The sequence below is a fragment of the Danio rerio genome, chromosome 25, assembly GCF_049306965.1.
Source record: "Danio rerio strain Tuebingen ecotype United States chromosome 25, GRCz12tu, whole genome shotgun sequence".
Lineage (NCBI taxonomy): Eukaryota > Metazoa > Chordata > Actinopteri > Cypriniformes > Danionidae > Danio > Danio rerio.
This window is the reverse complement of record NC_133200.1, coordinates 35,014,193-35,029,538: the sequence shown is the minus strand read 5'-3', so window position 1 is coordinate 35,029,538 and position 15,346 is coordinate 35,014,193. Positions and strand designations below refer to the sequence as shown.

General features: G+C 38.1%; 1 protein-coding gene across 4 annotated transcripts in view; it reads right to left on the bottom strand.

Annotated features, from left to right (window-relative positions):
* scaper (S-phase cyclin A-associated protein in the ER) overlaps positions 1-15,346 on the bottom strand; it is a 219,691-nt gene that overhangs the window by 147,609 nt on the left and 56,736 nt on the right. For all 4 annotated transcript variants that reach the window (XM_005163154.6, XM_005163155.6, XM_005163156.5 and 1 more), the window contains 7 exons: positions 14,821-14,932; positions 14,334-14,474; positions 11,407-11,562; positions 10,686-10,828; positions 8,229-8,310; positions 7,892-8,044; positions 1,106-1,213 (listed from right to left, as the gene is read on the bottom strand). In XM_005163154.6, coding sequence (XP_005163211.4) covers positions 1,106-1,213; positions 7,892-8,044; positions 8,229-8,310; positions 10,686-10,828; positions 11,407-11,562; positions 14,334-14,474; positions 14,821-14,932 — 895 coding nt within the window. The remainder of the gene's footprint in view (positions 1-1,105; positions 1,214-7,891; positions 8,045-8,228; positions 8,311-10,685; positions 10,829-11,406; positions 11,563-14,333; positions 14,475-14,820; positions 14,933-15,346) is intronic.

The following is a 15,346-nucleotide window of genomic DNA, read 5'->3' as shown; positions in this document are numbered from 1 at the left end:
ATTATACATAATATGCAAATGTTACATTTTACTTTTGTATAACATATTTTATAATAACTTGCATTTTAATATTATTTATATTTCTAATATATTTCTGATAATAATGGATTTCTAATGCAAAATTACTAATAGTTTTTAAAATAAAAATTAGTTTGTAATTTAGTTTATCAACATTTATTTTAAAATGACATTAAAAAACTTTATATATAATAATTATAAATTATCTCTAAATGTATGTATTTATTAATATAATTTATAAATAATTTATAATTTATTATATTTGATAATATTAATTGTATTGCTGATATTATTGTTATCATTATCATGATCACAAATTATAAATATGTATTGTTTCACTTGATTTATTAAAATATATAATACAATTTGGAAGTAAAAGAATTTTTAAAATTAAATATATATTAAAATAAAAAACAATAAAAAACATTAAATTAAAAATTGCATTAAAACATAATTAAATAAAAAACAATTACATCAATTTAAAATAACATTTAAATAAAATAAAAAAACAAAAATAAAAACAAAACATAAAAACGAAACACAACAAAACAGAACAAAACGAAATGAAACAGAACAAAACAACAAAATGAAACAAAAACAAAACCAAACTAAACAAAATTTAAAACAAAACTAAAACAGAAAACAACTAAAAACAAAACAACAAAACGAAACGAAACAGAACAGAATGAAACAAAATTAAACAGAACAAAACAACAAATTGAAACAAATCAAATCAAAACAAAAAAACTAAACTAAACAACTAAAAACAACAGCAAAACAAAACAAAAAAATAAATAAAACAAACCGAAATGAAACAAATGAAACGAAATAAATTTAAACGAAACAAACAAAACAAAAACCAAACGACAAAATGAAACACAACAAAACAAAACAAAGACAAAAACAAAACAAACTGAAACAAAACAAAACAAACTAAAGCAAAACAAAACAAAACAAACAAAAACAAAACAAACTAAAGCAAAACAAAACAAAATTAAAACAAAAAGAAACAGAATGAAACACAGTTTCTTTCAGTTTCACTCTGAACTCATAGTTGATGCTCTTTCTTTTTTCTATCTTCACTCACCACCTCCTCATCAGAGAGCTCCCGCCCTTGAATGCTGCTGCTGTCCCGCACCGCCTGCTGGTGCCTTTTCCCCTTAATGTGACTGAACAGGTGGACCTCAGAGGTGATCTGCAACACAAACAGAGGACGGAGAAAATAAATGTAAAGCTACAGAACAGAACAACATACAGATCTACAGCACTACAATACATTTCGGCATCATTCACGGCCTGCAGGTTCTCAGGTGTCAGGACATATGTTCAAACCCTTTAAAGCTAAATATGATCCCTGACGGACATCTGCAGAGCTGACAGACAGTTCTGAGAAGAGCTTGAAAAATCAGAAAACACTGCTGAATAACTGAGAACTAAAATGACCAGAGAGCTTCGACACTTCAAGTTGTGAATGCATCGTCGCCTCGAGCACTGTTTTTCGCCATCTCGAATTTCACCTCTCGAGCTCACCTGTCCTGAAAACTCAAGAGGTCATGTGAAAGCATACAAGACTCCTGCTGCATTCAATGTCTCTATTATTCATGTAAGGGTTGTGGTGGTCATGAGAAGCTGAGGTGGTGTAAGATTAATGCAGAGAAATTTGGGCTGGTAAGCAAAAGGTTGCAGGTTCAAATCCCTTAAGGGCTGTTCTTGACCTACACCTGAGTGTCTCCCTTTGTTCATTACATAAGGTAGTAATGCAAGGTTTGAACTACTGTACATGAGGTTAGGTAAAATATGAATGTTCTCACGTTTTCTAGAACAAGAAAAAGTTATTGGTTCAAACCAAGGCTGGACTGGGGCAAAAAAATCGGCCCTGGCATTTTGGGCCAGAGCGGCCCACTACATTCAATCAAAATGCTATCTATCTCTGCACGTCCAGTATTTTAATCAACTCATATTTTATAAAACACAAAAGCCATATATATGAAATAAATAAATACAAACTTTAAGCGTCAATTAATAAGGCAGAAAAAAAACAATAGGCTGCTAAGCCTTTTATGGGCCAATCAGATCATAAGACGATGATCAGCCCGGCCCAAAAAGTACGTTGGCCCACTGGGAAAGTGCCCAGTCTGCCAGATGGCCAGTCCGCCCCTGGTTCAAACCCCACACAAGAACGTGAACTACAACCAAGTGCCCGCTTTCCTCATTACATGATAGATTTGTACAGGGTTTGAACCACATAAGATTTAGTAAAAGATGACAATCTTATATGATTTTTTTTAATAGCTAAAAAGGTTGTTGGTTCAAGTCCCATAAATTCTGATCTTTGAACTAAAACGGATTGTCCCCCTTTCGTTACTACAATCCATAGACAATTTGAATTACTTAAGGTTAAAGTAAAAGATTACTGTTTTAGGTAAATTTTTCAAATACATGTAAAAGGTTGTTGGTTCTAACTCCTTGAGGGCTGATCTTGAACTACACCCAAGTGTCTCCCTTAGTTCATTACATAAGGAAGTGATGCAAGGTTTGAACTACTGTCCATGAGGTTAGGTAAAATATGAAAGTTTGCAGGTTTTGTAACAGAAAGGAAAAGGTTATTGGTTCAAATCCCACTAAAGAAGGACATGGACTTCAACCAAGGGTTTGAACACAGAAACGTCACCTGACCCAGCCATGGCTTGAACCAGTAACCTTCTTGCTGTGAGGCGAACGTGCTACCCACTGCGCCCCATACTACATGAGGTTAAAGTAAAAGATGACAGTTTCAATTTAACTTTTCTAATACATGAAAAGTTTGTTGGTTTTAACTCATTGAGGGCTGATCTTGAACTACACCCAAGTGTCTCCCTTTGTTCATTACATAAGAAAGCTATGCAGGGTTTAAACTACATGAGGTTACAGTAAGTAAAAGACGAATGTTTTCAGGTTTTCTTATATTAGAAAAGGTAATTGGTTCAAACCCCACAAAGAAGAACCTGAACTACAACCAAGTGTCCTCCTTAAATTATAACATGTTGTTCAAACCCTGTATTAATCATGTTTTCAAGTTAATTTATCGAATCCATAAAAAGGTTGCTGGTTCTAACTCCATAAGGGCTGATCTTGATCTATAACTAAGTTTTCAGGTTTCTAATAATTGAAAAGGTTGTTGGTTCAAACTCCACAAAGGTAAAACCTGAACTATCACCAATTGTCTGCCTTCATTTATGGCATGAAAGAGTATAACAATTTTGAACCACACATGGTTAAATTGAAATTTGTAATAGCTAAAAAGATTGCAGGTTCAAATCCCTTAAGGGCTGTTCTTGAACTACACCTGAGTGTCTCCCTTTGTTCATTACATATGGAAGTAATGCAAGGTTTGAACTACTGTACAAGAGGTTAGGTAAAATATGAAAGTTTGCAGGTTTTCAAGTACAAGAAAAGGTTATTGGTTCAAACCCCACACAAAACCATAAACTACAATCAAGTGCCCGCTTTCCTCATTACATGATAAATTTATACAGGGTTTGAACCACATAAAATTTAGTAAAAGATGACAATCTTATGTGATTTTTTTAATAGCTAAAAAGGTTGTTGGTTCCAGTCCCATAAATGCTGATCTTTAAACTAAAACGGATTGTCCCCCTTTCGTTACTACAATCCATAGAAAATTTAAACAACATAAGGTTAAAGTAAAAGATGACAGTTTTCAGGGTTAATTTTTCTAATACATGTAAAAGGTTGTTGGTTCTAACTTCATAAGGGCTGATCTTGAACTATACCCAACTGTCTCCCATTGTTTATTACATAAGAAAGTTACATAGGGTTTGAACTTCATGAGGTTACAGTAAGTAAAAAATGAAAGTATTCAGGTTTTCTAATATTAAAAAAGGTTATTGGTTCAAACCCCAGAAAAGAAGAACCTGAACTACAACCAAGGGTCCCCCTTTCCTCATTACATGATAGATTTGTACAGGGTTTGAACCACATAAGATTTAGTAAAAGATGACAATTTTATGTGATTTTTTTCTAATAGCTAAAAAAGGTTGTTGGTTCAAGTCCCATAAATTCTGATCTTTGAACTAAAACAGATTGTCCCCCTTTCGTTACTACAATCCATAGACAATTTGAACTACTTAAGGTTAAAGTAAAAGATTACTGTTTTCAGGTTAATTTTTCTAATACATGTAAAAGGTTGTTGGTTCTAACTCCTTGAGGGCTGATCTTGAACTACACCCAACTGTCTCCCTTTGTTCATTACATAAGAAAGTTACATAGGGTTTGAACTTCATGAGGTTACAGTAAGTAAAATATGAAAGTATTCAGTATTTCTAATATTAGAAAAGGTTAATGGTTCAAACCCCAAGAAAAGAAGAACCTGAACCACAATCAACTACAAGCAAGGGTCCCCCTTTCTTTATCATTCAAAAGATATGGTTATAGAAGAGAAAGTTTTCAGTCTATTTTGCCACTTGAAATCAGTCCTAATACTAAAAAAAAAAAAAAAAAAAAAAAATAGGGCGGTGCAAGATTTCGCTCTTTGGGAACTGATTGGATTGTTGGAGGATAATGGCAGATTTCATTTTTGAGAAGATTTTTCCCTTTAACCACATGCCTGAGAAGACTGAACCAAGTTGGTTGCTGTGCATGAAACTTACCAAAGTGTGAAACATGCTACACATATTCAACTAAAAAGTAAGAAAAGGTTTTTCCTATGGCAGGTAAGGACAACAGTATCCCGATGCTTGTGTTGTTTGTCTCCTTTCGAGTCCTGGAGTCGAGCCCACACAGGACAGTCTGTGTATAATGTCATTAACTAGAGTGCTTCCCGCTGACCTAAAGATGATCTCTAGTGTCAGAGCCTGGCCAAGGTCATCTGACATTTTTAACAAGATTTCATTCTCCCCGGCGCTTAATCTGATGTCAGTTTGAAGCTCCAAGGTGTCTGGCCCCAGTTGCAGTAAAAGCCGGACGCGGCAGAGATAAATGCGGCCACTCAAAGATTTGTTGCCCGTCGCTTGAAAAGCATAATCACGCCCAGCTATTAATCTCCGCCCAGAGTTCATGTTTAATTAATGCAGTTAAATTCTCATTTACATGCATTCGCCATGAAAATCCTCTGAATCACCTTGTAGTCTGTGATTTTATGTACTCTGCCTGGCAAAGCAATGAAGACAAGCTGTCCATTTCTACTACTGCAACTGCCTCTGGAACAGCTGGATTCATGGATTTCTCAGCTTTTGCAAGCACTAAAATTTCCCCAATGTTATTGTTATTTTATTTTGGAGATGAGTTAAAATATGTTTAAATCTATCGAAGGTCAACAAATTATCTTTACATATAGTGCAGCATCAGCTCTTCATAGTGTCTGAAATGGTTAATTCAAGGATTCGGTCTCTCTTAAAGGGATAGTTCACCCAAAAAAGAAAATCTTTTACTCACCAGTCACTTGTTTAAAACCTATTCAAGTTTATTTCTTACGTAAAACACAAAAAAGCTCATTTTAAAACAGCTGGTAAATGGCTGTAATCATTGACTTCCATTGTATTTTTTTCCTACTATAGAATCTAGATTATTGCATGTGCTTCTACAGAAGTATGCCAGCAACCATGCATTCTCCCAAATATCTTCTTTTGTGTTCAACACAAGAAAGAAAATCAAAGGAAGGTATAAAAGTACTTTTTCAAATGACTTAAAATGAGCTGAATCAACATAAATCTTCAGTTTTTTGGCACAGCTTAAGTGTTTTTGTTCATTCCACTAAATTTGCAAAATACAATGAGGTTAACTAAATTAATTTGTGTTGGGACAACATGAAGGAATTGTGTGAAACCCTGCATCTTTTACAGTTTGAGGGAGAATAAAGGATGAAGTCATTTTCATTTTTGAATGAACTAACAAGGACTGGTTTGAAAAACAGACTCATTCTTCAGATTAATGAAACAAAATGCATCCAGAGGACATGAATAATTTCTCCAGAAGATTATCTTTTGAGCTGTTTCACAAAACAACATATTGAGCAAAAACACAACAAGCCTACAAAAGCACCTCTCTAGGATTTAGTATGTGTTTCGCAGACACATTGAACATAGGCCCATAAAGCCTTTGTCTAAAGATCACATTTACATTTTTGAATTATAGTCTAGCATAGTCTAGTCTAGTCTAGTCTAGTCTAGTCTAGTATAGTATAGTATATTATAGTATAGTATAGTATAGTATGGTATAGTACAGTATAGTCAGGGCTCGAAATTGTGACCGTTTTGGTCGCATATGCACCCGAAATTTAATCTATGCGACCTCATAATATATTTTGGAGCATTTGTGCGACTGCATATAATGGTTGAAGTGTGACCTGTTTTGGTGCATGTGTGCGTGCGTATATATACACACAGGACTTAGTTTGTTCCCAAACGAGTTCCGGCACCTCTGAAATGTGATCCGGCACCTCATTTTACCGATCCCCCTCCTCACACGTACACCCCCCTCCCCACTGTTCACTTTCTTCAACGACTCCCAAACCCTCTTCATGTCCATCTACAATACACACGATACACCCCCCCCCCCCTATCCGCGATACCCTAATCCCCCCACCCCGCTCTACACTTTTGTCCACGACACCTCTCCTTCCTCTTGTATTTTGTAATATGCCAGATCCGTTACCCCAATCTGTTCCAGAACCTCGCAATTTACAAACTAAGCATAGATAGATAGATAGATAGATAGATAGATAGATAGATAGATAGATAGATAGATAGATAGATAGATAGATAGATAGATAGATAGATAGATAGATAGATAGATAGATAGATAGATAGATAGATAGATAGATAGATAGATAGATAGATAGATACACAGATAGATAGATACACCACAGTTCTGTCTGGTTTTTGAATCTGATTGCCTGACAGCTGTGATAATATCTGCACTCTGACTACCTCATCACCCTTGTGTATTACTCCGCCCACGATCAGAGACATCAAGAAGGTTAAAGAACTCTCCACACAGTTTGACGAATATAGCAGCTGCTGGACAACAAAGGATTTGTGAGGCTTTTTTAGTTGAGAATGCACTTGTTTAGATTGCAACTACGCAGTTTATTGATAATGCCTATTTGAAAATATGATTTAATTAACTTGGGACTTTCAGCACGTCATATTGCCCAACGTGAGCACTCCTCTGACAATAACTAATTCAAAAGTATGGAGGGTGTCTTTATTTTAGTCTACTGTAAAATGTTGTTTGTTGAGGCTATTTCTAAAGAAAATACTTTGGTCACCTGTGCCTCGTGCCAACACATGCCTCCCACCAGTGCTGATATGCAGTCATATCACACTGCTACTCATGTGATACTGCTCATATCAAAAGAAAATTCATATCATAACAAAACAGAGGTAAGTTTTATACCACAAGATGTTTTTTTACATTACCATATAAACAAAAAAAGCTAAATATGTTTTCAGTTTCTTAAACATGTTTCCAGTTGTTGAATGTCATCGTTACTTGTACTACAGATTCCGGGACACTGGAGCGTTTTAAAGCTGCTGATGAATTGCAGCTTTAAACTACTCCAGTGTCTCTGTATCCGTGGTTACACTCAGTAAACAGTTGGGTGAACTGATGAGCTTCTTTGCCAATCACAGTCATTTCTGCAGAGCACGTGAACACAATGGCAAATCAGCGCTGTTTAGGAACGCATTCAAATGTTAGCGGCAGTGGACATTTTTTAAATGTAATATCGATTGGTATTCCAGTATCGTGACAAAGCTAAGCGATCCAAAATCAAACTAAAACAAAATGAATTAAATTGCCAATTAGTGGTCCCAGCAATGGCATTTATCTGCTCTTTATATAATCCTAACGCATCCCATAATGCAGTACTTACCACAACGTTACAGAGCGAGCACTGCTTCTTCCGTTCATACGGTGTGAGTTTGGGAGCGTAGTCTGTGTTTGCGTGTCTCCCACTGCTCAGCTCAGCGGCTTTCTCCTTCCTCTGCTCCATCTGCTCCATGTGTCTGCGACTGCTCTCGTCGTGCTGAAAACATGAACAGTTTTTGTAAACGGTGATGAACATAAAAAGGGTGTTTGAAATCAATTAATGATTAATTCTAATGACATCGAGATCACGATTCTCATGCACATCTTGTCAGGGAAGCACAGCTCTATGATCAGTAGTAAAACTCCAAACACCAGTAGCACAGTATAATACTATAGTTTACCTTCATCTGGATTTTCTTCTGCAGTTCCTCCATGGCTTCCTGCTGAGCTGCGCTGAGAGCAGCCAAACGCTCTTCACGATCCCTATCAGTAAATAAAAATAATCATTCAGGGGCGATAAATAAAAGTATTCAAGCTGCAAAGAGTTTAGGTGATCTTCAAAGTTATAAATATTTGCCCACAAATTTAAAAACAGAGTTATTTAATTCTATTCTTTCTCAAATATGTCTTCCACACATGTACAAAATGAATCAAAGTGATTGAATAATCAATGTCATATTATATCATTTATGTAGAATTGTATTGCATTGATAGACGGCCTAGTGTCTACTCGTTGCTTGAAACTAAGGGGTGCGCTCATATATATATATATATATATATATATATATATATATATATATATATATATATATATATATATATTAAGGGTGTCACGATCCTTCAAATCCTCGATTCGATTACATTTTCGATTCTAAAGGCACGATTCGATTCAATTTTCGATTATGAATAATTAATTAATGACCAAATTAATTATTTGTAGCCTACCGTTTAAACTACCTGACCTGCATGGTCTTTGTTTTACCCATAAACAAATCATACAGTAAATGAATAAAGGCAAGATACACACATAATTACCACCTGTCAATCACTTTTTCTGCGGGACTCGTGAATAGGCAGTGATCTGTGTCGTTATAATGGCGTCGGTAAAAAAGACGCACAACCAACAGGAACCAGCCAACAGTATCTGAGGTGTTCGCTAAAATGACTAAGTACAAGTGAGTGAAAGATTGAAGCAGTCCTCTGACCTGCTCTCTCGAGCATATGGCTGTGTGCGTCTGTGTGTGTGTGGTCACGTGATGTGCATTTTCAGAGGTAGAGAGGAGGGAGGGCTGCTCAGAAATGCTACACGCCACTGTGGATGTTAAATCGTTGTCGTTCTAAAATGCCATTTAAAAACAAAGACAGTGTGAACAGGGCCTGAAGCAGGTCGCACACCAGAAGCGCCGCTCGGCGCCGCGACATGGCGCGCACATGACAGTTTAAAGTATCGCACACCAGACGCGCACATTCGTATGATATTTAACATGAAACGAATCAGATGGCGCTCTGTGGCGCAGCTGAAAATTGAACTGCGTCCTGAGCCGTCGCCGGGCGCCGCCGACAGCCGCCGACTTGCGGCGCCGGTGTGTGTATCCTGATAGAAACCTATGTTTAGAATTCTAAAATACATGGCGCTACGTGGCGCGCCGCCGAGCGGCGCTTCTGGTGTGCGACCTGCTTCTGTGTGTACTTTTCGCGAGCGGATTTGCAACGGGGGCGGGCGGAGGATCGCGATGCTGGTGTTGTCTATCGGACAAACCGTACGTAATACGTACATAGCAGAGCTTGGAAAACTGTGTTTTTTTTTTGTCGACAACACGAACGTTGTCAACATAACTCACTGGAAATCCAAAATGCTTCCACACCGCCACACACTCGACTTCATTGAAAGAGGAGAGGGTTTAAGCTCTGTCGACGGGTCTCCTGCTTCTGCAGTTTAACAAGCACTTCAACAAGCCTGTTTTTTCCCACTTGGCAAGCCAAGCTGACGTGACATGGGGGCGAGCCAGCATCGACGATTCTATTTTTTCATTCGATAATCGAAATTGAGCATAAATTTCGATCGATTTCGTATATATATATATATATTATGTATATATATATATTATATGTATATATATTAGTTCTGTCAATCAATCAAAAAATGTATCTAATTAATCACACTTTTTTATATTAATTGCGATTAGTCACATTTAAAAGACTGAAACTTGTAATTCTGGCTATTCAAATGTAAAATTAATGTAAACGCAAGACAAAAACTATTTAAATTCAAAATATAATTGTTTATTAGAATTTTTTTTTTACTTGTAACACAGATTTCTTCATGTAAACAACAAACCCACAGTAAACCATAGAAGTAAAGATCCTTATTGTACGAGGAACTACTTTCTTCCGCCTTGGATTCAAATCATAAGCTGACAGTTAAACAGTTGAGCAAGCATCTTTTAAACTTTAGATCTGTTGTGTCTGCTTTTTTGCTGGCTGTATGTGGGCGGAGTAATACACAAAGGGTAAAGAGGCTTTACGGGTGCTGATATTACTTAAATATATCACGGCTATAAGCCTATCAGATCCGAGAACCAGACAGAACTGTTGTATATATATATATATATATATATATATATATATATATATATATATATATATATATATATATATATATATATATAATTTTTTTGTATTATTATTTTATAGATAAATTTCTTTATCATGGCTCCAAACTTTTGAGTTGTACTCTGTACTTTGGCTATAATGTACACTTTCCCTAAATCAGCTTGAGGCCTTCGCACTGGTCTGTTCTGTCCTTGTGTTTTGCTGAATCAGGGTGTTTGGTGTGTTTGGCAGGGCGTGATGCTGACCTGGCTCTCTCTCGCGCTGCATCTTCTCTGGCTCTATCCTTCTCCTGCCGCTGCTGCTCGATTCGGGCCTCCTGCTCGCGTCTCTTCATCAGCAGCTCCTCCACACGCGCCTGCCGCTCAGCCTCCAGCACACGCTTACGCTCCTGAAGACAAACAGAAATTAATCAATTAAAAGGTATAAAACAGTCATATCACCCTGCAGCCCAAGACCGGTTACTCACTGAAGCTAAGCAGGGCTGAGCCTGGTCAGTACCTAGATGGGAGACAACATGGGAAAACTAGGTTGCTGTTGGAAGTGATGTTAGAGAGGCCAGCAGGGGGCGCTCAACCTGCCGTCTGTGTGAGTCCTAATGCCCCAGTATAGTGAAGTGGACACTATACTGTCAGTGAGCGCCGTCTTTTGCATGAGAAATTAAACCAAGGTCCTGACTCTCTGTGGTCATTAAAAATCCCATGGCACTTCTCGTAAAGAGTAGGAGTGTAACCCCGGTGTCCTGACCAAAGTCCCTTAATCGGCCCTTACTGATCATGGCCTCCCAATCATCTCCATCCACTAAATTGGCCGTATCACTGTCTCAGCACTCCACCGATAGCTGGTGTGTGGTGAGCGCATTGGCGCAGCAGTCCTGTGGCTGCCGTCGCATCATCCAAGTGGATGCTGCACATTACATATTAAATTAAATTACAAAACAAACAAGCAAAATAGGGTTAGGCTTTATACCTGAACGGCTTCATCACGGGCTTGTTTTTCTTCCTGCCTGCGCTGGCGTTCCTCCTGCAGCTCATTGAGCCGCTGTTCATATTCGTCTAGCTTGGCCAGAACATCGTGCCTCTTGTTTTGAGCCTCCAGAGTGTTGATGAAAGCGATCTCATTCACCTACAAAACAAATAAACAAATAGAGCATTAAGATATTTCATTAATATTTGCATATGTATGATTCTTCATGAGGAGAGGGCTACATTTAAACTTTCCTTTTTAAACATATGAAGAACTTTTTCTTTGATGTCTGCATATCATCGTGGACATAATTCAGAAACACAAGTTTATTAAAGGGGACCTGTTGTTTTACAAGATGCAAAATAATTGTCTCCCTGTCACATTTGCCACGACTAAACAACAAACGTGCTAAAAATACGTGTGTATGTTCACAGCGAAGGTGTGTAGTAAGGGCATTTGTGTGTGGCTCATGGTTCATCATTCAGAAAGGCTGAATAAACGCCACAACAACTACATCTAATAAACTTCCTGGTTCAGTCTTACTGTGGTATTTTGAGTATGTGGTCTTACTGCCTCATCAGTGTCTTATGTTGATGATACTTAAGCCAATTTTTGAGCAATGTTGCCGGGCAGTATATTGCAGAGCAATGTTGCTCGACTACTTTTATATTCCCATTCCTACAGTACATACAGCTGAAATCAGAAGATTACATACACTTTATAAAAAGGCACATAACCATTTAGAAAAATAGTCAGATGTTAATGTGACTAAACTTTTTCTCTTTTAGGTAAGTTAGGATTATCACATTTGTTTCTGTTCTGCTTAATAGCAGAATAAAGAGAGAAATAATGTTTGAGTAATTTTCTTTTCTTGAAAGTGAAGTTTACATACAATAAGATCATTCTGCCTCTGAAAAAGTTCAGATGATGATGTCGAGGTTTTGGAAGTTTCTGATTGGCTAATCAACAACATTTGAGTTAATTGGAGGCACAACTGTAGAATAGTATTGAAGGAAAACCTCAAACACACACTGCTTCCTTGTGTGACAACATGGGAAAATCAACTAGCCAGAATCAACAACAAAGCCAGATTACAATTAGCTAAATTACACTGGGGAAAAGACTCATTTTTGGAGGCATGTCCTGTGGTCTGATGGAACTAAGAGTGAACTGTTTGGCCATAATGACCAGTGTTACATTTGGAGGACAAAGGGGAAAGCTTACAAGCCTACTAACACCATCCCAACTGTGAAGTATGGGGACGGCTGCATCATGTTGTGGGGCTGTTTTGCTGCAGGAGGGACTGCTCCACTTCACATCATAGATGGCATCATGAAGAACGAACATTATGTAGAAATACTGAAGCAACATCTCAAGACATCAGCCAGGAAATTAAAACCTGGCCACAAATGGGTCTTCCAAACACACCATGACCCTAAGCATACTGCCAAATTAGTTAAAATGTGCTTTAAGGACAACAGAGTGAATGTTTTGGAGTGGCCATCACAAAGCCCTGATGTCAATCCTATTGAAAATTTGTGGGCAGAGCTGAAAAAGCTTGTGCGAGCAAGACAGCCTACAAATCTGACTCGGTTACACCTATTTTGTCAGGAGGAATGGGCTAAAACTCCTGCAAACTATTGTGAGAAGCTTGTGGAAGGATACCCAAAACATTGACCAAAGTTTTGCAGTTTAAAAGCAAAGCTAAAAAAACAAAAAACAAGGAAATGTGTGTAAACTTTTGACTGTCTAAAAATAAATAAAACAATTCTCTAAATTAAATTCTCTCATTATTCTGGCATTTAGCACATGTAAATCATTTAGGTAATCCTAACAGACCTAAGAGCCTACTCACACTATGCCATCCATACCGTGCCCAGGCCTGTTTCCCGGATTGTTTGAGAAGTGTGAGTGCGCTAAATCGGGCTCAAGCACGGTTCACTTGGCCGGCCCTGGCCCGGTTGGAAGAGGTGGGCCTGAGCGCGGTTTACTTGGGCTTTGGCACGGTACACTTGTAGTGTGAGCGCAAAACACGCCAAAGCCCGAAACTGAAAGCGAGATGTGACTTTTAAGGGACTGTTTTATATGGATTTATTAATCATTCTTACTGTTCAATGAACGAAAACTGCCGCAGTTTACTAAAGACGCAAACCCCTCACTGCACGTCAGCTGCACACCTGCAAACCTCCTCATTCGTGCAGCATGAGAGCTTTATGATTGTTTATGAGCGCCAAAAGTGGCAGATCTGTTCGGCGAAATATCTGACTGTGTGTCACCGCATCCCTAAGGACTGTTTGGCGAAATATTTGACTGCATGTCACTGCATCACAAACAACTGAAACGATATAACTAGAGAAATCTCCACTGTGCTGATGAGAGCGCTTCTCACTGAACAGCGCAGCAGCGATGACGTAAGTGTGCCGAGGCCCGTTTGTGGTGTGAGCGCGGGCCGTCGGGGGAGACGGAAGGGTGGACAAGCGTGCTTTGGCCCGGTTCGAGGCAACTGTACCTAGTGTGAGTACGGCCTTAAATAGTAAACGTTTTTATTATTTTAATTTTTTTTAAATGGTTATGTTCCATTTTTTTAGAGGGAATGTAAACTTCTGGTATCAACTGTGTGTGTCAAAATCAATTCCTGGAGGGCCGCAGTTCTGCACAGTTTTGCTAGAACCCTAACCAAACACAGCTGATCCAACTAATCGAGTGTTCAAAAAAAGTCTTGAACACCTTAAATAGTTGGATCAGCTGTGTTTGATTAGGGTTGGAGCAAAACTGTGCAGAGCTGCGGCCCTCCAGGAATCGATTTTGACACATATCCTATAGTACATTTGTACAGCACTTTGGATCAATTTTATTGTGTAAAAATGAGCTTTATAAATAAATGCTGTTGTAATTGTATCATCATCTCTTTTAGCTTAGCCAGTTCTGACCTTGGCTTCCTCTTCCTGCGCTTTCTTCACGATGGCCTGGAGCTGAAGCTCTCGCTTGAACTCAGCATGAAGCAGCTTCTCCTCCATCATCTTCCTCCTCTGATCCAGCAGCTCTTCTTTCCACTTCCTAACATCCTTCTCCTGAGGAAAAAAAAACGTGAAGATCAAATCCAGACTCGAGAAGTCAAACTTGTCACGGGTGCGAATAACACGTGTTAGTCTTCCACTTCAAGTGCGGATATATAAATACGCAATATTGTCTCAGATCTCGATCCTCTGAAAAGAACGAAGCGAAACAAAAACAAACACACTCGAAGAAGTTAGCAAGATCAGTTTTATGAGGGATGAATCAGCATGAAGGACTAAAATGGCTGTTAAGTGATTCTTTCAGCATGTACGCGCACAGGATTTTCCCCTGTGGCCGAGGCAGGCTAGCAGAGGCTAAATGAGCTGCGTCTACAGGTGTTAAAAGGAAAGAAAAACATACTCTTTCCATCAGTTTCTGCAGCTTGTGGGTCTTCTCCTCTCTCAGCTTGTCTCGGAGCTGCTGGGCTTTCAGTTGTTTCTCTTCGTGTTTCTTCTTGGACTCGGCAATAGTTCTGACAACAAACAGCCAAATGGTTTAAAATGTGATCAGTTAATTTTTTAAGCAAATTAAATGATATTCAGATTAATTGACACACAAATATTAGATTTAGAGGTGTGAACCTATACTGGTCTCACGGTTCGGTTGGGTTACAATTATCATGCCATCGATTCGGTTCAATTCGATATCTTGGTGCATCGACGATGCCTTCCATACACAGTGTTATATTTTGGGGGGAGGCTATAACAAGCTGTCTGTAGGCTATAACAAGGGCTGGTGGTTTATTTCGATGTGGAGACCCCGGATTAATAAAGGGACTACGCCTACAAAAAATTAAATGATTGAACTAATACAACCTTACTGTAAAGTGTCAATAAATCATTAATATTAATTTAAGGAAGCTAATATGCTATAAAGTTAGATGAAA